General features: G+C 43.0%; 2 protein-coding genes across 2 annotated transcripts in view; one reads left to right on the plus strand and one right to left on the minus strand.

Annotated features, from left to right (window-relative positions):
- The window catches only part of lhpp (phospholysine phosphohistidine inorganic pyrophosphate phosphatase), a 32,929-nt gene extending 28,671 nt beyond the window's left edge, over positions 1-4,258 (plus strand). Inside the window, exon 7 of the mRNA XM_034119281.1 lies at positions 3,591-4,258. Coding sequence (XP_033975172.1) covers positions 3,591-3,684 — 94 coding nt within the window. The 3' untranslated portion in view covers positions 3,685-4,258. The remainder of the gene's footprint in view (positions 1-3,590) is intronic.
- Positions 4,259-9,472: 5,214 nt separating this feature from the next.
- Positions 9,473-23,535, minus strand: fam53b (family with sequence similarity 53 member B). Its single transcript, XM_034119462.1, has 5 exons — positions 23,353-23,535; positions 16,867-17,098; positions 15,940-15,994; positions 13,897-14,645; positions 9,473-10,541 (listed from the first exon to the last, which is right to left on the minus strand). The coding sequence occupies exons 2-5, from the start codon at positions 16,954-16,956 to the stop codon at positions 10,296-10,298; spliced, it is 1,140 nt and encodes a 379-aa protein (XP_033975353.1). The 5' UTR covers positions 16,957-17,098; positions 23,353-23,535; the 3' UTR covers positions 9,473-10,295.
- Positions 23,536-25,357: the final 1,822 nt, after the last annotated feature.

The following is a 25,357-nucleotide window of genomic DNA, read 5'->3' on the forward strand; positions in this document are numbered from 1 at the left end:
CTTGGCTGAACATTAAGGCTATACTTATCGCCAGGTAGTGTTCTCCTTCAGGTTATGGTTATATAGTCTGCTTTACTGTGAGAAAACACAGTGTTTTGGCTATCGTTTGTGTGCTATGAAAAAAACGCATTTCTACACAATGATCTGGCTTGAGTGTTTTTCCGTCTCTCGCTGGCCGGCTGAATGTTTTCCTCTCAGCGTTGTCGTAGCTCTCATAAATGTGATTCCTCACTGCAAAGCCAGGTGACGGCACACATTACAAAATACTTGGGGCGTTACAGTTTATGTTTATTTGGGGTAGGGGATTCAACATAGACGAAATAGCATCATTACAACTTAAGTCATATTAAGCTGCATGCGCATTAGAATTTATCAGTCACATCCCTGTTGGTTATTCTTTACACTTGTTCACCCTGTTCCTCTTTCTGAAGCCGTTTTTCAATTATTGAATTTTGTGTAACTTCCAACAGACTTTGAATACTCCTTTTTACATATTATTTTACATAATATTACGTACTTTTGCTTTCATTTTAGCCAATTCACATGCAATTAGGGGAGATGTTACCCTTGTAGAGCTGTGCTACTTGTCTCTTGTTGGTCTAAAATGTAGAAGCACTAATTGTATAGTAAACTATTTAATTGCTAACAATAGCTAACATCAGTCTTACCATCTTTCGCAGCAGTGTTTGTACTTTCATAATCTTGAGAGTTGAATTAATTTCCCACGAGGAGTTTTCAGTGTTGTCTACAGCCAGTAATCTACCATGTCAACAACAGGCATTCAAAAATATTTTCATAAAAGTTTCTTAAGAACATGATAGGCTGTGTTCTGAAATCCAGCTGTGTACACTGTCTAGCTTGGTTTCCCAACAATTGCTTTATTTGTCACTGTTGTCAAACCCATAACATCGCTCTGAGTGTCATGTGCTGTTGGTTCTGGTTGACCTTTTAAACTCCACGCTCATGTTTGCGTTATCTGCTTTATTTGCACTGTGTCAAGCGAAAGGCACACTCAGCAAAGGTGAGGCGGTTAAGAGAAAAGTGTAAATCGAAAACTGATGTATGTGACAGTTTTGCTTCCTGCTGCGTGCTCTTGTGTGTGTGTTGGTGTTAAGCATTAACCGATGGGAAGGTTGTCGTGCCTTTCACCCCACGGTCAGCTACCTCAATGAAATAAAAAAGTAGCTGCCCTTATTTTAAGCAAGCTCCCCCTTGCCTTTATTTCTGTATCATAGCTCATCTCTCTCTGTCTTTGATGCACAGCTGACTTCTCACACACAAGTGCATATTTACTGCCTGAGTCATTCGTATCCACTTTCATTTAATATCCCTTTCAAATGTATGTTTATGTTTTATAGAGCCTAGTATCGTGTTCTATTTCTACACATGACATTCGAAGCCAATATATCTTTTATAACCTGGGCAGTGTATACCCATTTCTCAAACTGTTGTACAGTATGTACATGTATGTACGTGTATATGAAGCATATGGAATCAACTTTTTTGAATTAAATATGAAGAAATCGTAAAATAAAGGTCCAATTTTGCCACATCCAAGTGACATCTTCAAATCTAATTTTGTCTGACCTCCAGTCTAAACCCCAAACACTTTGATCTTTTTACTCACTTTTTGGTGAAGTGTTTCAGTCTTTCGCCTCATTGGCAGCTGTGTTTAACTAAATGTTGTGTTTACTTCCCACCTTCTACCTCATATGTGACCTCTCGGGGCTCAGGGAGCAAAGCTATCTCTTGACGTGTATTGATATTGCATTGACCTGAAGGACACGCAGCCAGCCGCACATTACCTCATCTGTAACACTAGCTGCATTGTGCTGCATTTTGCATGGTCACATTGACCTGGTTACTCCTTCATTATTCATGGAAATGCGAGGAACGCAACTAAATGAATACACACAGACACTTGCATGCATTTCTAAAAGGCAGGCAGGTTATAAGAGATTTTAAGGGAGAAGAGACGGTGAGGTCGATGCTGTTTGCAATGAAACACAAGAGCCATGTGACTAACTTGCTTGTGTGTTCGTGCCTTTTACTTGCGTGTGTGAACTCAATCAGTCCTCGGGGCAAAGAAGGGTGTGGGAGTAATCCAGCACAGGAGACATAACACCGGGACCATTAGCAGACCAGCTCACATAACCCAAGCGCTGGTGGCTGACAGACGTGCGTAAACACATGGCACCGCTTCACCGTATTCACCACGGCTTTCAGTATTCATCACCTCTCCTCACCCCCCACCACAGGCCTCTTCTTTCTGATGCTACACTTGGGCGGCTCACAAATATTTGCCATGGTCCTCTGCGAGAGGCCAGGATTAATGGCGGTGTGTGTCGCACACAGGGAGGGACAAAGCTTCCCCATCTGGAGCTCCAACCCGTGACTGGGGAACAGAGGCAGCACAGAGACCCGAGCCACGGGGACCCGGGGAGGGGAGGGGAGGGGGGGGGGGGGGTCTATAGGCACCACTTCATAAATGAGCAGGAGTCCTGGGCAGTGCTGCAGTTGAATGGACGGGGCGTCTCTGTCTTTTGATGTGATGGGGAGGAAAAGAGTACTGAATGTTTGGGCCTGGTGCCAGGCCAAATGGATCACATTTCCCCTACCAGCTGATTAAACAGCCATATCTGCATCCATCACTGGGCCCGGGACCAAACAATGGCCGTGGCCAGGGGGGACTAGGCAAGGCCGCCTGATGCCTCCTACAGATTTTTAACCATTTAGGAGAAATTACGATGATTGGTCGGTTGTTTCTGGCTTATGACCTCTATGCTAATGTGTGTTTAATGGCATTGCATTGCATTGCAATCCATCAAATAGTTGTGGAAGTATTTTAGTCTGGACCAAAGTGGTGGACAAACAGAAAACCAACATTGCCATACCTAGAGCCTAGCCATTACTTGACAAATTAAAACAAACTTAATTTGTGTAGCAAAACAATGTTTCTCTCTCTCTCTCTTAAAAAAGTTTAGATGAACTCTATCCTGCAACTGCATGCTTTCTGATTCCCACCGCAAGGTTGGAAACCATTGGCCTGAGTCTTCAAATTATTTTTATGGTTTTATTTTAAGCAATTGGGTACTTTTGGAATTAGCAGTTCCCATGAAAGTCCCCAGTTGGCCTGTTTAAGTTGCCTGCAGATATATTAGAAAGGTCTGGAACACTGTGGTGATCGAGGCGAAAAGCATGCACTACCCTGCAGGGACTTTTGGCAAGCAGCTGCACAGACACCTCCTAAAGATATCCACAAAGCAAGAACAATCCCTGAACTTTTCATTTCAGTATGTTGGCGATCATAAGGGAGCTCTCGTGATCTTATTATAGACCCAATCTCTTACTAAAACCTTCCCCTGAAGCTTAAACAGCCTTTGGGTGTGAGTCTGCTTGGTTTATGTTTAAGTGTTTCCTGAATCTTCTTAGACCACCGTGTCCTGCTCTTTTTCAGTTGGAACATTCAGTATTGTAAATGAGGCTGATACCATCAAACTGTTGCTTCTTGCTGACCGAGCCTTGTGTTGTTCCTGTTATTTCCCGTGCAGCATGTCCTTAAGTGTGTGCTTTTGCTTGTCCTCCCTTAGGCCCAGTGATGAGAGGCACTCAACGGTGACTGCTGACGGCACTGTGGACGACCTGGCTCAGGCTGTGGACATGATCCTCAAACAGAGACACTGAGTACAAGGCAGGACTCTGGAATCCCTCCACTTACTGTGACTGGGTCATACGCTAATATAACTCTTAACTGTTTCCATTAGGAAAGGTTTATGCGTTGAGGTATTTCAAATAACAAGTCAAAGCACGACAAGACTAAAATACCTTCCATATACTGGCTGTAAACTATGGGAAACACCCACCTATCTGACATAGTGTGAAACAAACTAGAATTACACGTGAAGAACTTTTGAGTTCTAGTCGACAAGAGATAAGCTTTTCTCGAAAACGTTTATGCATTTATGAGTAAATGATGGGCATAGATAAGATACCTCACATGTGCCTGTAACCAGCTGCTGAATGACAGTTAGTGTGTTAAGACTCATTGATAATGTTACACACTCATATTGTTTGAGCAGATTTAAGAGTATTTTAACATACAACAATCAACAATCAATGTAAATAGCAAAAAATATGAAGGCATTGTAGTAAGAACCCACTCCCTTCACCCAAAACATGCACCACCTCATAAAACAGCAGGGGCTATTCAGTAATGTAAGTATTATAAATAAAGCTGTTTTACTAGCTGCTGAAAACATTTGTCTTCCTGAATTTGCCAATTTGTCCGAGTCACAGAACTTGTTTTTTCGTTTTTGAAGGTCTCAAAGCATTGTGGAAAATGCAGCTTTGGCTCTGGTTAAAATTAGAATTTATATCGGAGCGGCTTTTGTTTTACAGAAAGTGGAAATGGGAAGTAAGCCGTTCTTGGAGATGATAAATCCAGAACCCAGCCGAGTGTGATGAATTGCGCTGGCGCTTGAGTTCGTGTTTCCCCTCTGTAAACAAAAATGAAATGAGCTCTCCATCATCTGAGTGAAGAATCGCAAATCTACAACAGCTTATCTTTATTTACTTGACTGTAAGCAGCCTCCGCCTGGGGGATTGTCCCGTCATTGTTGCGTTGTTAATTGCCGCTCATTAGACGGGGTGCATTCACTCTACTGTCTGTGGTTAGGTTAGATAAAATGATGACGAGGGAAAGATTGGTTATCGGGCTTTTGTGTGCCAGCTGGATCATTGAGGCCTCTGGAAGTGGGGCATAAAACAAACGATTCTCCATCGCTGCCCCCAAGGTTTCAGTGCACCAAATAGATTCAACAAGAACAAAAGCCCATTGCCAAGTGATTCATTGAGGTCTTTCTGGTTCACTTCACCATTTGCTGACACAAGCTTGAATGTTATTGGGCAATTAAAGGTAATGAAAATGCTATGAAGTATTATGAAACTGTGTCCAAGTCGGGTGTACCACTCCTATATCTCAATGGGAAATAAATATGAATGTACACGGCAAAGTATTAGCAGCTGCAACCCAGTTTTCTAACAGCTTACACATTGTTTAACTCGCTGTTATGTCTATTACGTTACCGCCCATTGGCCTTGCATGGAGCTATTCAACATGTATTTGACTACTCCCGAATTAACTCACTTGGCTTTAACAAAGTCATTTTAGAGTGTAGTAATTCTGAGGGATGTAGGCCCCTCTCTTCAACACACATGCCCCAGAGGATGCTGGTTGATAACCACGCCTCTCATGTTAGCCCCAGGTCATCCACAATTTCACACAAGTTACAAATTAGCAGCTGTTTACCTCTGCATGCTACCATGTCAAATACACTGTCAAATACTCATTGATCCCTTCACTGCAGACGGTGAAGCAAGACTACCTTTGAAATAATAGAGATGACTTCATTTCAGGAGACATGTCTGGGTATGTACAGTATGACCTCACTGCCACGGGACAATATTGACAGACTTAATCCTGTCATAGCCACGACTGACTGAAGTTGTTGTTGTGGTGATTTTCCAGTTGGAAACTATTGGCACATCAGTTTGTCACTTTATCACTTTTCCTTTAACAACTGTATTGTTTTCAGTGTTTTGAATGCAGTTAAACTAACTGTTGACATGCGTTAAGTGTATTTACTCGAATAAACACTGCTAGTCCTTAAGTACAGGTCGCTTAACTGCTTTAGGCAATGAACTGAAAGTTAGCATAGAAAAATTTAAATCAATAATGAATTGGGTTTAACCAAAATCCTATCAGCCTCACCTGTAATCTGTGTTTGTGCTAATTAGCAAATGCTAGCTTACACATTTTTATAGGTAAAATGGCTCTAGCATGTAAAACGTTTACATCTATGCCACCATAGTAGGTCACTTTTCCATACAGTTACAAATATTATTTTTTGTCCTGAATCAAAAAATGTGTGGGAACAACGTTATGTGATGTGTTCTATATTTACACTCTCTGGTACCATTCACTTAATGTGTTTGCAACTACTGTTATTTATGTAGAATTCTTTATAATTGTAGACAAAACATTTTCAGTGAACTTCATTTCAGACCCTTATTATGCTAAACGGTGAGTCTACATCAAACCTACATTTAGGTTGTTTTTTTTCTATGAGAACTTGAAACTGGCAATCATCCTTATTTTTCTGACATTTTATGCAACCAATCTCCAAAAATAGTCCACAGTCATTTTCCAAACTCTACTGAATTTGCCGCTCTCATCAGCTGGATGTTTATCTTAAATTATCTGCTTCCGCAGTCATACCAGAACAGGATTATGACTGATTATGAATGATATCGGTCTGGAGAGTATCCCCCTCTACAGCCTCGGGTCATTAAACTCATGATCTCATTTCTTATGTTGACACATCAGACAGGCAACGCCCTGTAGCATGTGCCTTGTCAGGAGGAGACCGACACATGCTACAAGAGAACAAGAATGTGTGTGTTAAATGCGGCATGCCCAATCTCCAGCATCATGATGTGATTTTTTATTTCTTTACATTTGTAATTGATAAGACTGAAAATCAATTAACTTTAAAACACATTCAAACCACATTTGTTTTGTTTATAAAATGAAATCTAAATAAAAGTCAGATATTTTTAGAAATGAGGCCTCTCAGGTATACAAACAGCGCTGCGGTGTGCCTCTGAGCCCACATTCACATACGTTTTTATGTCATCTGTTTGGGTTAGGCTTCTCTTACACAGCTTGCACACTGCTGCTCTTGTAGCGCACCTGCATTCCACCACCTTAACAACTGCCAGCTGTGTGTTACCTTGAACCCTCATCTGCACTCATTTGGCTCTTCCTGTTTGAGAGGAAATAGCAGGTCAGCTGACCAGACAACTCTACACACCTGCAGCCCCGAATGCACCGTTATCCGTGGAAACATGCTCTTGTTTTGACAGCAGTCGGTTAATTGTCCCCTCCCTTGTGTGATTGTGTGGAGCTCTGGCCTGTTGCTCTTAACTCGCCAAGCCAAATGGTTTACTCGCCAAGCCAAATGGTTTCCCCACATGTCATCACCCTCCTTCCCTTCTGCCCGGCCCTGCCAGCAGTACTTGGTGGCGTGGGAGAGCTCCTAAACTTCAGACGTCTGCATTTCCTCCCTCTCCTCATTGCTGTCCCTGACCCCACCCCATTCCACCCTTTAGAGTCTTAACAAGCACTTCATACACAAAGCAGTCTGTACTCCAACACGGTCACCGGCCCCCACAGGGACACGACCCCTGCTAGCTAAAGCTTCAGAGGCCCGGCTCTCCAGACACTAAGCGTGACCCCGTGATGTCATACCCAAGCGTGTGCGTATGTATAATCCAGGAGGAGGGGGTGGTCGTATGTCACCCCTGCAGTGTAAACTAACTGTCCTGGGTCTACAAAAGGTCTGAAGGCTTACAGCTGACCTCCACTTTAAAGCTGCCTGTCTCTGCCAGGGGCTGAAGGTGTCTGGTTACTTTTCGTAAAATCCAAAGTGCTCAAAATGTAGATCCCACAATCCTCTTACTATTTGACTTGAGAAAGCTTGTATGATCTTCATGCATCTCATCTATGTGGGTGCAGACTGTTGCTGCTCAGACATAACACTGACTGAATGTTTGTACCTGATAATACAAAAGTGTATTTTCATATGCACTGACAAAATGTTCAGTTCTTGGTTCAGAAGTTGTTTAAAGCTCAAGGTAGATCTTCTACTCCCAGTGTTCCTTTCATTTTTATGAGAAAAGCTCCACCGTGCAACTGGAAATGTTTTGTGGCCGGGTGCTACCTTTTTTTTTTTTTTTTTTTTAATGTGTTTCACCCCAACCACATTTGAGCTGCCAAGCAAGGGCAGGGAAAAAATGAGAAATGAGTGCCAACTTACATTTTGTTTATTAGAGAAGTTCCACTACTGAAAAAGACTCAATTCAATGTTATGTTATTAAGCTAGATTTTTGAGTTTTAGAAAAAAACAGACAAATATTTGAATCACCATGAGCACACCTGAAAAAAAAGAAAATGAACACTCGCCCACAACCCCCACCATGAGCACTTTGGGACATCTGTTGCTTAGAATTGTGTGATGCAAGTCATCAATAGGGTAGATAAGACTGTGCATAACCTCCAAAACAATTCACGAGTGACCACCACCCAGTTGTATCAGTGCTGGTGGGGGTTGTGGGCGAGTGGAGCTCAGAACATCGTCCCGACATGCCCCTCCTGCTGCACTTCTATCTTCTCTCAGAACACAGCCTCCTTTCAGTTCTGTCACTCCACTGATTAAAGGCCGGGGGGCCCTCGGTGTGTCAGACTGCCACACAGCACGTTTACAAGGGTGCTGTTTACCCATTTCCTTCTCGACTCATTACCCGAAAAGGGCTTAACCATTGAAAAGCAGCAGCAGGCGGCGGCTCTGAGACAGAGAAATTTGACCTCACTAGGCAAGCATACATATTCTCATGCAGCGGCATAATAATCCAATCCATTACAAGAGTATGCATCCCAACTTAAATCACACAGTAATGCTTTGTGTGGAATTTTTTAGAGTATAGCATGTCAAGCAATCTTTAAATTACTCAGTTGATGACCTTCTGCACTCAAGAGGCACTTTACACTTTCAAAGAATGACAAGCGTTTTTGCAACATGCAGTAGTGTCAAACAGTCGTAGTTGAGGAGCGAAACCAAAAGGTAATGACGGTGTCATTGTGGAAGTTTGCACAGGCTCCAGAGTTGGGGAGGGGAAGCAGACAAACGCAGCAGCAGCAGCAGCAGCAGCAGCAGCCCTGACACATGGCCCACATTCACAGCCGCCTCCCACGTCACTGTGCTCCTCAGAGAAAAAGCCCCTTTTGTTTCCCAGCGCAGGGAGGGAGAGGAAGGTCTCTGGGGTGAACCGCCGCTCAGCTCCACCACTCCACCCGCCATCAAAAACAGAAAAAAAGAAAAGAAACAGGGACCGGACTTCCCACCCCTGCCTAGCGTCCTCCCTACTCACTCCCCGCTTCAGCACACAAACACAGGCCCATCAGTAGAGCCACTACTACGCTCGTGATTGTCTTTTCCTGCTTCTTAATTGGGTCAGTCTGCATTGTTGCATTAAAGACGTCTCCAACAATGCCCTTGCTGTTAATGCATGTGCTCAACTAATGGACGTAGGGGAATTCTATATCAGATTCTTCACTTGGATAAAAGTAGCACACCACAATTTAGTCTTGCATTAACAATGTATGCATACAAAAGTATGACAGTGCTATTTCTTTTTTTAAATTGAAAATGATTACAGATGCATTTACATGTTAGCATGTGTTTAATAGTTTAGTTTCCTGTAGTGAACACCCACATATAACTGAGATAAAGTAACAAAACTATTCTAAAGTAAAGTAGAAATACCTCAAAGTAAAATAATTCAATTTGCTTCACATTCAGTCTAAACACATGATATTTTGTGAATGAAGACGATGAAATAACGTGATTACAAATGACACATTTAGAACTGTGTTTTATTTGTATAGAAATATGCTCATGTTTTACATAACTTTGTAGTTACAAATCGTAAAAAGAAAGAATATTAACGCTATTAGCATCACAAAGTTTCTCTCACACAAACGGAGGATCTCGGAGAGATGCCTGATGTTACCGTGTGAAATGTTAAGCTCTTCAATATACTTTACATCATGTGTGCGTGCAGCTTGTTGCTCAGTAAGAGTGAAAGGGGCTTTACTAATGGGCGCTCTCCAAGTAGTCTTCATGTCTGTCCGTCGCGTGCTATTGAAGGACGTCAGAGGAGCGGACACTCTTTCTAGTGCAGAGAATTTATACAAACCTGCTGTGAATTCTCTCCAAACAGTACAATGAAGATAATCAGGGTTACAGAGAAATGTTAAAGACCCTAGTCTCTGAGCCAACATTAAAATGTCATTTTTATATTTATCAGTCCTTTTATCTCCACCCGATTCCGTCCTCGACTTCTTTGTTCTCCTGAGACACGGTTGAGATACCCACAGTGGTGGAGTAGCTTCTGACTACACATAGCATCCAAAATGGGTGTTCAGCCCCAATCTCTCCTTAGAAAATAAACAAACAAGTGCTGGAACGGTCACTGCATTAGCTCTCCACTTGCTTTGTCCTTAAGACTATCAGTACTGTTTACTGTACCACCTTGTGATAAGCTCAGTCCCCTAAATTAACGTCCGCCTAGAGGAAGACAGTCCAGCTCAGTTCCTCTCAATTTGCTCAATGTCGAGCTCGCCTCCAAGCTGATAAACGTCCTTCCTCATGCTACACAGCTCCGCCCACAGAGGCTCACTGTCCTACCCCATTGGTCGACCCCGCCATCCAGTCCACCTCCTCGATGTTGGGGTCAGAAGGCACAGTCCCGGTGATCTCGCCCTCTTTGGTCCGAGGCTGAATGTCCTCCAGGTCGCGTTTGTTTGCTGACGAGTCGTCGCCCTGAGCAGTGCTCCTGAGAGGGGGCGGGGCTTGGCTTGTCTCGCAGACGTCTTCGCCGGTGATGCCAGGGCAGCTAAGGCTGTGGAAATTCCGAAGTTTCTGTGGAAGTAAAGAAAGATATTTATTTTTGGAGAATCATAAGGTTCCTGTTTTCAATGACACCAAGCGTACACTTAAACAAATGTTGGATCTTTGATCTAGTATGAGCCCATAGTGTATGCTTAAGGCATATTTGCTGAGATAATTAAAAACATTTCCTTCCTTTTGGTCTATGACCTATGTCCAAACAACACTTAAGTCATACAGCCACGGAAACAATCGCTCTACTGTATTCATACAGTATGTGGGTGAGTCAGTGAGGTCAGAGCTGGACACTGGGCAAAAACCACAGTAGTATGAAAAAGTTAAAAGATTTAAATGTAGCCTGCATTACATACAGGAGCAACTGGTGGTTGGACCAGCGAGACTATGGGATCTGAGGTCCGCCAAGTGGCCAGATACCCAGAGGGCCGACATCACCCATGTCGGCCTTTTGACTCTGTGTCCATTGTACGGTTCTAGTGAAAGGCCAGCATACATGTGGGGAACCCAGAAACCGTCCTTAGGCCAGTCCACATGTGTGAGCGCTGCTGCAGGCGAGTCCTGTGACAGCTGTGCGTGCTGGAGTGGAAAGCTTTATGACTGAGGCTTATCCGATCTGTCCAGCTAATGTGGAGAGGACAGGACAGCTGCCTCACCACTGCCGTGTTGGGCCAGAGGGACACAGGAGAATAGGGCCTCTGTGAAACCTCTGTGTGGCACTTGTGAACTGCGCCTGCAAATAATCAATCCTCCAAGTGCACAAAGTGTCATCGCCTACCTTATGATTGTGTCCAAAAAAAGTGTTAAGACGCCAGAAGGGATTCAGTTTGTATAAGAGATGCAACACCAAGTGTTTTTTCATGTCTTGATTTTCTTGTTTTCTATCATATTGAACTGAAGACCTTCAGGTTTTGAACGACAAGACACTTAAAGATATCACATTGGACCTTAGAAAATTATGATAAATGTCCATCACAGTTTCCAACATTTCATAGACCAAACCATAAATCTGCAGTTTTAGTTACGATAATGATGACAATTGTTAGTTGAAGACCTAGTTGACATTGACCGGTGTGAAGTCATGATCCAAGTCTTTGACCTAACAGCAATGGGAAAGCTCTCTGCAGCGGTAGATCAAACGGGGGCCGCTGTTTTTCTTGGCTCTGGTCAGACGGGTACATTTGTCAGCACCAGGCCAGTGTTAGATGGCTTTCTTTCTGCATTAGCACTTCACCGTCTCCACCGTCAGATTTCTGGCCCAGGCCATGGGACCCAACTGATAAGCCTACGAGTCGTCTGGACTGTGGCAAAACAGTGTCGACATGAACTAAACCCAGTACAGCTCTATCTTACAACAGTGATGTTCTGCAGAAGAAGAGTTTCCCAGTGTCCTCACACAACTTACTCCTCCACATTACAATGCGGGTCATGAATAAGTGCTGTTGGTGTCCACTTTATCTGCTACTATTATCCACCTTCTCTCTCTTTGACTGAAATGAAGAAGAGAGCAGACTCATCATCCATACTGACCTTGACTCTCCGTCAATACGAGCTGATCAATAGCTCATGAGGCCCGGGTTGTGGCAGCGATCTCCCCCCCCCCCCCCCCCCCCCCCCTCCCCCTCCGAGCTGAATTTACAGAAATCAATATCTCTTTACCCAACACACATCTCCCCTGTGCTACGATCCATAACCTCTGCCACAGCTGCTCTACTTCCTGACATTCATGGAGCCGCAGTGAGCCACGCAGAGGGTAGCAGTTTCTCCCGGGGTAAACTACACCGCTGTGGCGGGGGGGGATGAGAGGACACTTTAGAGACACACTCAGCACTGTGAGCAGTCATTGAATAGTAAGGTGACTTTGACTACCGATAGGGTGACGCATGGGAAGCCCTTGAGTTTAGAGCGAGCTACTTTAGTCATCACAAGTGAGCATCTTTTCCATTGTGAATTTTAGAAACTTAACGGATGCACCCTTTAGACTTCTAGGTTTAATGATCAGTCCATTGACCATTGATATCAGTCCAAGTTAGACTAGTCTATAAAATGAGAATAAATTATTGAAAGTTGCGCCCCAGCTAGGTAACAACTTTGTCAGCAGCTTTTTTTTGTCCAACCAACAATCACCAAAAATATTAAATATTAAATTCGCTAACCAAAAACCAAAAAAAGCAGCATATCCTCACATTTAAGAAGCTCAAACTGGCAAAGCTGAGGCATTATCCCTTGATATTGCTTTAAAACATTAAAAAAGTTGTTTTTAGTTGCATAACTGGTTCAACATATCTGGAAGCCTTTTTCACCTGGGCCTAGCCCCTTGACCAGAGTAACATGAGAAGTTATCCTTAGAGAGATGTGATGCAGTAAAACCAGCCGTTCCTTTTAATAGAGGAACAGAGCACACAATGCACAAACAGCAGGAAAGCTGCTAAGCTAACAATCTCAGCACCCTGACGTTTCTCTGTGAAAATATTGTTAGTTGCCTCGCCTTAGGCTCTTTTCTCCGCGCTGACCTCGTCCCTGTTTGGAGTGTGTGTGGCGTCTGCTTGTCGTGTCACAGCGGCGCTGTTGTTAAGACTGCTGAACTCTGGGTGACTTTCTCACAGGGGCGAAGTCCAGCTCTGTGTTTTATGATCCACAAATCGACGTACGTGTGAAACTTAACTATGTGTGAGTGCGAGCTTGTGGGGCAAAGAGACAGATTTATGCCAGGATGGGCAGATGAAACAGACTGTCTGTTGAAACGGGTCTGATTTCAAAAATGGATCATATCTAGTTAGTAGTTACATAAACTCCTCCATGAATACAAACTCGTGATCATCTGAGTGACCTCTTAATTCCTGCTTTGATCAAATCACCTCTATCCCAGAAAGCATTTTAAAAAGGCCTTGAATGCTTGGTGCTTTCCATTTCTGTGAGGGCAAAATATGCAGCCACATAATGGAATGTGACCCAGAACAGGCCTGCATTTAATGACAATGCCTGCAGAAACACTTTGAGGTGTGCTGAGGGAGAACAGACACTTTGGCGTGACCTTAGTTTGAAGCGTTTGTTTATCCAACACGGAAGGAGCAAGTTGCCACAACAGCGTAGTATATCGGGCTAATGTTAGCGAGATTGATGGAGCTCACAGAGCCTCCAGCTGGCACCACTATTTCCTGAGGGTCTTGTCTCTTTTGGAGCACATAAAAGGGGAGTTGCAATATTAAATATGCAGTTTAAAATGTAATTGATGTTAAACAGGAGGTGTACTCCTTATATTTAACAACCTACTGGCAGAGATTGCAATATTTATTATAAGAGTATATTACCCTGATGAAATATGATGCCAACTATTTCTTTGTTTGTCAATACAACTCTTAAAAATACCAACCTGCGTCATCTTGGCCAGGTCCAAAGAAGGCCTCTGTTTCTGCATGTCAGATGGTCGTCTACGCTTCACACCAATCTTCTTGTCATTAAGGACACATGGCTGTGAGCGACTCCGGGCCAGACCCCCCTGACCACCGCGGCGCTCCAGCTCTGGGGTGGAGTCAGGTGAGCTGGGTGGCGAGGGTCCGCGAGGCTCGGGGAGGCAGATTTGTTCATGTGAGAGGTAGAGGGGCTGTGCCGGGGGCTCGGGGAGCAGGATGGTGGAGGAGGAAGGCGTCAGGCTGGTGAAGGCAGAGGGGAGCTGGGTGAAGCAGGGCAGCTCCAGGGTGTTGCAGCGGGCGGGCAGGCTGAAGCTGGAGCTGCGCTGCATGGCCGGGAAGCCCAGATGAGCGTTCCCCACCCGCTGGACGCTGCCCCCGCTGTGGCACCGCCTCTTCTCCACCGTCGTCCACACGCGAGAGCCCTGAGGGCGCCAGGTCGAGCGGCAACCACCGAGCTCATCGGAGCAAGACAGGGACCGGCACTGCCGCTTGCTGGGGGGGGCGGTGATGTGCGAGGACGCTGCCTCAGTAAGGCTGAGGTCATGCAACAAGCTGGTGATTGTGGTCGAAGTGGAGCCCACATCCCAATCCCAGTGGGCGGAACTCTTGTGCACCTCAGGCAGGACGTCCCACAGGCTCTCCAGGCTGGTCCCCACCGGCCTCTGCTGTATGGCACAGCTGTGACCCAGCTCACGCCACCGGCTCGACTCTGCAACAAAAGACCAGATACTTTATTTAAAAAAAAAAAAGAGATGGACAAAATATAGAAAACTCAAATGTTGACCACTATATAAAACCTCATGTTTAATCTTTTATGTTTGCATATCAACACTGAGATTTTGGTACATCATACATGGTTATATATAAGGTCTTGATTTTGATGAAACAACTGCCCTAAAAAAACAGTTTTAGTGTTGAGGATCTACAATCATGAGGTCAAGTGGCGACCTCAACATGGACAACATCCATGACCCTGCCCCAGTCTGGGTCAGCGCACTGTTCCCAGCATGTGTACTTTGCATTTTCACTACTCACTGCAGTGTGTAACTAGCACTACCAATAATCCTGTCCTCAGGGCACTGCTGTATTGTCACAGTGTGTAATCACAGCTAATTGGGAAAAGGGAGCAGAGTTCAATGTCTAACTGACTCGATATCAAACCTCATCTCTGCTGGAGCACGGCGTGATAAAATGTCAATAACCCATCATAAACATTCTGACCAAAGCTAATCACTCTGTGTTTTTGTTGTTGAGATCAGCAAGGTCCCTGAATAGACCAGCTCACTATCTGCCATTACTGATCGGCTCTGCACCAGCGTCATGCTTGGAAAGCACCTGTTATTCTACCAACAGGAACTCCCTGAATTGCTGAATGGTTCAGCCAACTGAATTGGTCAGTCAACTCTGAGTCAGATACTAAATGCCGAGGCCACTGCCCACTCCTGGTATGCAAAAGGTCTATTCTTCTGCTGTGGAGATAAAATCCCCAAAATACCATCTACAGTACCCGGGCAGGAGGAAGAACAAAGGGCAGTGTTAACAACACCTACTGGTGCTGCCGTGTTCACTGCCAATGTTACACACTCTATGCCAAGTTACTGCAAGGACAGAATACTATTTAATCCTAAAATACAAAGATCGTAAAGGCTCTCACTCATAGGGCATGTTAAACCAACTTTGTAGTCATAACCAAATGTTCAACTTGCGTACAACATCAGCTTAAAAGCATGAAGGAGGGCCTTATCGCAAACACATTGTCATTAACACACATTCATCTTGGCAGGAACACCTGTCAGACATGTTTCACATAATGCAGTGTGACCGTCCGCCAGATGCAGCAGAGACCAGCATGCTGCCGTTCTGCCAATTATCTCTCAGAAATGTAGGACAAGTCCCTCGAAACAACTGCTGCCACATAAGTACACATTTACTCGTCATGTCCAGTTTGTAACAGCAAGTATGTGTGAATGTGTATATTGATTTAAAAGATGGCAAACTCTTACCCATGAGTCCACAAGAGAAAAGGGCAGTCCCCTGGCTCATGGTCTGTGATTGGAACTGCAAGAGAGATTCACTGTCAGCTCGCAGGAAACCAGAAAGTTACATAAATAGGTTTGCAAAAAAAGTACAGGAAGTTCTAACATTAACAAGCTAATAAAATCTACAAAAAAAATAAAAAAGGTTTAACACCTATTTCCAAGTTAAAATGTATGTTTAATAGTTGTAGTAAATGTTTTCACGTTGCGAAACAATGACTAAGTGTGACCCATCATGAGAGGGAGGGTTCCACCATGAAGGCTTTTGATTGACATACAGCCTCAGAGCAGGATGACTTATTTTCACGTGATTGAGAGAGCAAACTCAGTCCACATTGGTGGGGAGATTATTTCACTTTATGCTGCCACAGAGAAGGTTTCTATTGCACAGATGCTGATTAAAACATGAGTCAGAGTTGCTCAGCCAAATAGAACTAAAATACTCCATTGTCATTTTGAGTGAAGTAAATGGAACACGGGGGATTGAAATTCAGATGACGATTGTCCTGGTGATAACAGTGGACAGCTACTATAATTACCAGTAAGTGTTACAAAAACATCCCAAATCCCAATCTTCAACATCCACATCGTATTGACATCACTTCCTGACATTCAGTCAGGCAACACTAGTGAATGTTCCAACAAATAGGACTAAGGGGAAGCTAAAAGTCTAATGTAAGCTTAATGAAAGCTGTCACAATAGGAACATTTCATCAGCCATAAACCTGCTGTGTAGCTATGACTTGCCGGTAAGAATTTCCTAATTTAGAGCAACACCTTGACACTCGCTCTGTTGACGAGTACAGTCGATGCCTGTTGGCAAGGCAACATAAAAACATAAAATGACACATTTCACTCAGTAATTGCTTACAAAAGTAGAAAATAAATTCTCACCGGGCCCAAATCTGTACTTTTGGATGTTACATCGTCGGCACCCTTCTTTTCCAGTGTTTTCTTGAAAATGATCACCATGGCAACACACATCCTTGTCCCAAGTCGTTCCAGTGAGGGCAGGAAAAGCTGGCGGCCATCTTGACGGGCATGGTGTGAGCAGGCTGGTTTCTCATAAGCTTAAGACAGCAGTCCTCGACTCCTTCAGGAATGTGCTTCACTCCTCGGCCCAATCCTGAGCAGACAAACGAAGACGAGCACAGGATTACAATTCAGAACATTTCTGACATTCTGTCGAGCATATAAACAGAGAGCAATCCAGCTGGATTGAGGAGAACAAATCCCCCTTAGTGGAGGCTATAAAACACTGTCAATGGATAGCAAACGCAATGTTCTCTAACACTAATAATCAACTCAAGTGTTTATTTTCAGGATCAAACATGTTCTGAAACAACAGTCAGTTGCCTTCATCGTTGTGGAGGATGTCAGCTGGATTCAAAGCCGATAAATTACAATAGTGACCAAAGTCATTATCTTCAAAAGGAGGACTATGCAGCAGGAATGGTTGGAACATTTGCTATGACATTCAACTAACTGTAAATCCAAGCTGTCTATATCTATCTTCCTCCCTTAAGGAGCGAGTTATACACTTTTCAGAGCCACCTGCCAAGCCATCAGGAATTGACAATTTGCTACTCAAAGGACTTTTTAAGGTGTAGTTCTATTGCAGTTCTCAGGCACATTCAAAGCATAAGCGCCTCATTTGTTTGAATTTTGAGGTTACTATAATTCTTCAACTGGCACTCTTGCAAACCTGTTCAACATCTACTTCAGTGAAAGGTGGAAATTGAAGGGAGGTCAGTGGTTTGACAAGCTTCTACACTTTTCAAGTGAGCGAGCAAACAGGACAAAGGTGTCGCCATGTGTGGTAGTCTGTCAATTGAAATTGCACAGCACTTTCACTTCCACATGGTCTCTCCGCAGTGTCACCAAAGTCCGAACTTTATCTATTGTTCTGTTCTCCCTTGTTGATATGCAGGACTATCAGTCATCTGAGAGAGTGAGTTTCCTCAAAGTGTTCCACACTGGAGCCCACAGAGGAATAGAGCAAAGTCAAAGTTGTGTAATTAAATCCTCAGGGGCTGGCTGGGAATAGCTGACCTTGCGGTTATCAAAACAACCCTCTTCGCATTAGTGCTGCACCACGGTTACGGTACGCGGAAATCTATATAATCGAGGATTTTTACTATCACTAGATCACTTCCACTTGAGGCGACATGAGGTAGGGGATTGAAACAAAGTGCAGTTGACACAAGATGGACGTATGATGCCCACAGGGTCAGAGAGTGTCTGTTTGAATGACATAACAACTGCAAAGGGGGAAGGAAAAAGAGATGGTGTACGTGAAACAAAAGAGTGCTCTGTGCAGAAGATGAGACACCGTGGGAAACAAAAGAGGCGACATCAGAGGTGCGGGTGGTGGGGTGGAGTGTGTGTGTGTGTGTGTGTGTGTGTGTGTTTGCAGGGGAGTGGAGGGAGGCAGCATCACAAGACCCTGAGGGAGCCAGAATACTGGAGCTGGTGTTTGCATTTCAGCATATGATTTCCATTACTAACACTTATCACGTCAGGAAAACAACTTAAACACAAGGATGTTTGAGCAGAGTTCTACAAGTTCAAGGAAGTGGCCGCTTTAACTTGATGCCTTGCGTGAAGAGAAAAGAGCAGATCAAAGCTCGGAGATGGAAAAGGTCAGGACACAGATCTGTGTTTCACAGTAGAGATAAATAAGGACATTCTTGGGGTAAAGGAGTTATTTTTTTTTATATATAACCATTAATGGCCTGCTAAAGGATGCAGATGGCAATGACACAGAGAGAAAAAAAGACTCTCCTAAAGAAATGATATTGGCAAAGACTAGAAAAAGCTCTTCAACATGATGTTTACCCAAACAACGAATGATGTTTTCCTTCCTTAGAAAATGGAAAATGTCTTGACTTGAGCCTGACACTTTGGACTCTAAACTGTAAACAACATCCACGCAGAATCACCACTATTCATCATCTTTTCATGCTCAGCCATTACATTTTCATCCCCATAAATCGAAGTGCTTTAAATGGGCGAGGTTTATAACCTAATTATAAACATTCCTCAGCTCTATGACATAATTTGAACACACAATTATAAAGCCTAACCTAGCCCCACAGCCTTTGAAAACTTTTCAAACTTGTGACAAAAAAGAAAACATGTTTGAGAAGTGCTGCCAAAGGCTGTCCGCTCCTTGTAAAGACACAATTTAACAAGGCATGACTTCAAATGCTTAATACATCCAATGCACTCACCTTTTGGGTGCACTGCTATGTTCAAAGATACAAATGAAGCTATAATCTGTTAAATAAGGCATCTTGAATTTCTGCCCAAATGGTGCCATTTCCCTTCAGACGCCAAAACTTGATTCGCCTCCATAACGATGCGACCACTATTTGGAATCGGTTGGGTGTCTCTATGCTTCTGCAGGCCGATAACTCTTTATCTGGGTCAGGGCAGCAACACACATGACAACTGAGTAGTCTAATCTCTGAGAAGGAGAAGAACGTTGCTCTTAGAAAAGGCTTTCCATCACACGCAAACAGGTCTACAGTGACAGCAGCCTTCCTAAAAGTCAACAAAATGCTGCATTGGGCGAGCTGATGGCACCCCACACTTCCTTTGTGGTCACCACAAGCCTTTCAACCATCGCTACTTTGTCGTGTCAGAAATAGCAAACCATCACACGGCCTAAAGAAGCGATAGATAGGAGAGGGGAGGAAACCGCAGTGGCGAGAGGGTCGGGTATAAAACGGAGGCCTGCTTTAGAGTCAGGTTCACTTTCAAATCCTGAACAGACCCTGATCTATTTTCTGTATAGAATAAGACAGAAGAGTAGTATATTTTAAATGGCAATTTTCTAAAGACTTACAAATGGTGGTCAAGTCTAGTAAGACTGTCAGCTTAGCCTTTAAGGGTCTAAACTGTAGTCACCCATGAAAGCTCTGTCTCCCCAATTAGAGCAGCTTTTCCATACATTGCTCAGACTGTAATCCCAAAGGTTAGGCCAACATTACATAAGGATTTGGCAGCTTTGTGTCTGACTGACAATTAGAGCTAATACTAATCCATGTTATAGCACTTGGACAGCTGGTGGAAAACAACACGCTGGAAAGCATTGTTGCACCTTGTATTGGCTACCGAGGAACGCATTTGTGAACCATCTATTCCCAGGATGTGTTTAAAATGTTGAACGAGGCTTTATTCTGTGTAAAAACGTAAAGGTGGGGTAGGTAAGTTTGAGAAACCGGCTCGAGATACACTTTTTATTATATTCCATGGAATGCTCTTAACATCCCGATAGCAATGAATATCTGAAGTGCTTTGACAAAAAATCCATAAAATAATTTCATCTGTGGAAGCTGTAGTACTGTAAAAAGCACGACCAATCATTTTAGCCGGGCGGGCTAAAATGATTGGATGGCCTACAGTACCTGCCTGTCAGCCTTCCATCTGTGCACAAACTTATCTCGTGCCCTCATTGGTCATGTGCACGTTCGTGTGTGTTGGAGGAGGCGCTCTGTAAGGAAGTGGCAGATTTTTTCCGGTTGTGTATTTTCAAATTCTAGCGCACTCGAGCCGGTTTCTCCAAAATTACCTACCCCACCTTTAACATAAAGACTTAAATAACTCTTTGAATTTTCAGACATCTTCCTTAGATATTCCTGTATAAATTGGCAGCCGGATATATGTGTCCTGCTCTCAACAATTCCTGGATTGTGGCCCTCTCTGTAACCCGACCATCTGCTGAGCACCTGAGACGGCCCGACTGGAAACCTAACTGAGGGATTTGTGCTGCTCTTCATCACCATGCCACTTGTCAAAGGAATGCTGGGTAAAATTGTAGCTGTCTCCTCCCAAAGAAAGATTTCCTGAGAGACAATCAGCTTATTTCTCCAAAGGTTGCTAGTTCTTAGCATTGATGGCTTGTACAGAATATGTGTTTGGACTCATGTTTGAACAGTTCCTCGTGTAATAAAGCTGGGTGTGCTTTCAGAGCATGTAATAAAAGGGCAGACAGACATGCAGGGCTCATGAAGACTCGATAATCAACTGACAAATTGGCAAACCAGTTCTTCTTTCTTTGTGCTGCACTGTGCATAATTTCCACTGTGAAAATGTGAGGTTTTTGAAACCCTAAACTTTCTTTGTTGGTGCCGTCATTAATTAAGTGCCACAAAGGGCAGGTGCCACCAAGCTTTGCTACGGCTGACAGACTGAAAGAAATGTATGAAACTCATTGTAAGGTGGAGGCTAGCCCCCAGCTGTCTGCATGTTCACAGACATTAGGCTATGTCAAACAGGAGGCACACTCTACATTTAAAGCAGTGAGTGAATAGTCAGAAATGAGCATAGCTGGGAGCCTTCAATAGTAGTTATCAGGCTCTGTTGAGGGCCTGGGGTACAGCCAAGGTCTCACAAGCATGCAGCTGCCCACTTACCATAAACACAAAGGCTCAGCATGGCTATGCATGGCAGCCAAGGAGGCCTACGTTTTAAAGCAAGCCTGCTGTTTAATCATCTCATACATAATCACTTGCACTGTATATATTTGTCCAGAACAACAGCTTTGTTGAGCTCTGTAATCGAGGCATTCAACAAACCTGTCCAAGTTGGAGAGAAATGTTGTCAACTTGAATGCTAGGTCTAGCAAAGTCTCTTAATTACAAAGGGTAAGACACACAACACTCCTATGTTATCACAGCAGAATAACACTGCATGTTAATAAACCCACATGAGAATAAATCATATCTAGTGGAGGCAGCCCTATTAACTTTCAATCAAAGTTAAGAGCAGAGGGGAAAGAGCACGCTTGAGTTTTCCATGCAGGAATTTATCCATCCCCCACTCTGCATTTCAACTGACCAGATACATGAAACAACATGAGAAAGCCAAGGCATTAACTATTTTCCAGATTGTGATTGATTAATGCAATAACAGTGGCATTACACAACAGGATCTTGGAGAGCATTAAAATGGTGTTAACATGTTTTCAGTGATATGGACACGGACAAATGAATCATCTGCAAGCTCTTAGAAGCAGCCTCTTTCGTACTTGAGCTAAAAGTGTTCAACTGTTTTTCAGATGAGCTTGCCAACCCTCCAGGTGGATGGCTCTCAGTTTCACAAGAAAAGGCCCTGAAAAATGAGCTTGTCCAAGTAACCAACACAAACAGTCCCTCTCAAACCCCTTTTCCAAAATCCCTCATGAAAGGGAAATGAGTTTGGCAAAGAAATTGGTGTGACGGGAGCTCACAGAATGTTACACACAGGCTACAGAGCAAACAGGATTTTGAACTCGACAGAAAGGCCACGAGCAACAGATGATAAAATATTAAATGCACATGCTAAAAAAAGTAAAATGGCGCTTCTGTACTTTTAAAGTTGTTATCCTCTTTATTCTTCTTAAAACCTATAATAAATGTATGTTGAAGCCACTTATAAACATTAGCAGTCATATGTATTGCCATGGGACACTGAGAAGTTCCAGTTTAACAAGCTCTAGTGTTTATGATCCCACTTAAATTGCAGAATCGGTTGGATTGCATGTCAGCCAAGTCTGTGTTCATACCTGAGGGGAAGGTTGGCTAGATAAGGGTAAGACAACAACATTCCACTGCAATGGGAAAAACTGTAACATACAAGAAAAGGGTCCTGAGGGAGTCCCAAATTATAAATAATGTGGTGTCAAATATAAAGGCCCTGTGGCTTTTATACAAATCTATACAAAACATATGACACATGTGCAGCCTATCTTGCCATGTGTGAGTGAAAACCCAGTTTGATAGTTAAATTACCTTTTGAATGCTGTACACTTAGTATCTCTTTACAAACTTCATGCAACTCTTGCCAACTAATAATCAGATTGAGTTTAAATTGACTTTCAGATGTCAAACAAGTTAAGTATACTTTCTGAGCTTACATAAAGACAGAAAATGGATGATACCAGGGATAATTTGAACACACTGAATATGTATGGACATGTCTGAGCTTCACCCACACGTATTGACACTTGTGTTATTAACCGTCCCTCATACATTTAATCGCATTATGACTTTAACAATCTATGAATGGTAATACACACATTATAACAAGTAGGAAAAAGCGACAAATATGAGTTTAAGCTGAATTCATATAAGTAAGATCCCAGACAAGACAAAAGGGACATGGTAAAGGCTGTACATGAGGAAAAGTTGCTAAGCTTTTTTTTTTACTTGCAGCTATTTTAAGTTTCGACTACTTTGTATCTCGTCGCTTTTCAATTTGTCAGCATAAAAATCACTTTTCGTGTAAAAGTCACACATTTAAATCACAAGGGAGCATCACACTTTACAAACCAGATACAGTTCCTAAATTAGCTAGCATAGGAACTTTATTATTTGACCAAAAAGTACCACTCACAAGCATCACGGTGAGCGCCTCGTATCCCAAACAGCACCGGGCAGCTGGTTAGTTTCTCTGGAGCATGTTGAGTTTTGTTTTAGCAGAAAACTAAAACAAGGCGTCAGGCAGGAAGCAAGACGAGCAGTTCACTTCACGTCCTGCTCCAGGCAGCTCCTGCAAACTACAACATTGCCCCAGTGCACTACTGTCCAACATTGCACGCTAATGAGGCTGTGACAACATACACGAGCCATACCACTTTTGACACGGGAGAGGGGTGTCCGATAAGTTATTTGTGCCACTAAATCTTTAAGTTTCCTTGTTCATTATTTGTGTTATTCGAAAGTTTTAAGCAGCTGTCAAAACTTCTGGTTTTAGGAAGTAAAACGATAATATATTTTAGACGTTTTGTTACACTAACGCCCCTGCTCCTAAAACTAGTGGTCTGATCCACCCTCTAGTAATGAAAAGTAATCACAGTTTGAGCTGAGCAAAGACAAGGCACTTTCACAATATTCAATGGTGTAACATGATAACCTGCCAACTGTGTGTGACTTAAAGAGGAAGATGTTTGATATATGTCATATATATAGCCAGTTCCCCGTCGTAAAACTTCCTGTATAATAAGGGTTTGTCCTAAATAAATATAGTTATTACAAACACATGTTGTCCTCTGGCTTTATCATGTACTTTGCTATTATTAAACCATACAGGTTAAGCTGTCTCTATTCATAATATGCAACAGGTGTATATGGTCAACTGCATTATAGCACTATCAAGACTAAACTAGTCTTTGAAAGCCAGGCCTGTATAATGTTCTGATTTCCTTTCGTCATTTGAACATGTTTTAGCAGTCCTGAATAGTTAAACCAGTATTTACTTTTCTATCTTGTTTATTATCTTGCAACCCCACCCTTTCCAATATAGCTTGTTCACATGTGATTGCTTTTTATTTGTTTACCTTTCTATGTGTGTGGACACTGTTTACGTTGTGTGCCACTGACAGCTGGAGGCAAAAAAGCGTTAAACTTGATGAACCTCAGAAAATTGACATAAGCCCATGACAATTACTGCACAAAAGGGAAGCAGCTGGATATTATTGTACCGTTGCCAAAAGCTGCACTAGTAAAAAGCTCAACAATTTAGTATTCCTATCCTATCACATCACATGAAGTTAGTTAATTTATTTGTGGGGGCCTCTGAGGGGTGGGGAGCTAAGGCTCACCCCTGGCACACACTATTGTTAATCAAGGAGTAACATCTGTTGTGTGCCACTAATCTCTCCAGACTGTCGGACTGTACTCCTCGGTTTTAGACTGTCTGCCTTTTGTGTTGAAGGGCACAGAGGATTTGTCTCCTTAACTTATAGGCTACAGTTTGGGGGTGACACATTTGAGTTTTTATACAAAAAACTCTTCCTTAGCAGTCTTCAACATGAGCTTTTAAGCAAAGCAATGCACATGTTGCATGATGTGTATGCACAGATGAAAAACAGATGACTGAATCAGATCATTGTAAGAATTAGGAGTCCTGCAAATCAACAAGTTTGGCAGTGTGTGTTGTGAATGGCAAAACCATAGGGGGCAGTATGCACCAATCATACTGAACTGAAAGTAATAGTTTCTAAATGTTTGAGAAGTAACAGCCCCTGGTTTTGGTGTTTTGGTTATTTTTCTTTGACTTTGTGACTGTAGCTAGCATATGGTGAACAGTAAATGGAAAAGGAAGACAGCTTCCAACTCCCAGTACTGGACCCCATGCAGCATGCTGTATGCCATCTGTGGTTCACACTGGCCTCAGACAGATGGCTTAAGGACTCCTGTTACAGGAGCCTTGGCCTCTCAACTTTAATGAACAGATAATCCTTTTCATGCCTGACAAATTCTCAATTTCATCATTTAAGTTTTATTTCAGAATTTCAAACAGATGCCACACATTAGTTCCAAGGCTGAATTGGAAGTACATCTATGCAGTGTTTTTAGTTTGTTATTCCTAGAAACCATAAACTTTTATTAGTGAGCAC

The sequence above is a fragment of the Trematomus bernacchii genome, unplaced genomic scaffold (assembly GCF_902827165.1).
Source record: "Trematomus bernacchii unplaced genomic scaffold, fTreBer1.1, whole genome shotgun sequence".
Taxonomy (NCBI): domain Eukaryota; kingdom Metazoa; phylum Chordata; class Actinopteri; order Perciformes; family Nototheniidae; genus Trematomus; species Trematomus bernacchii.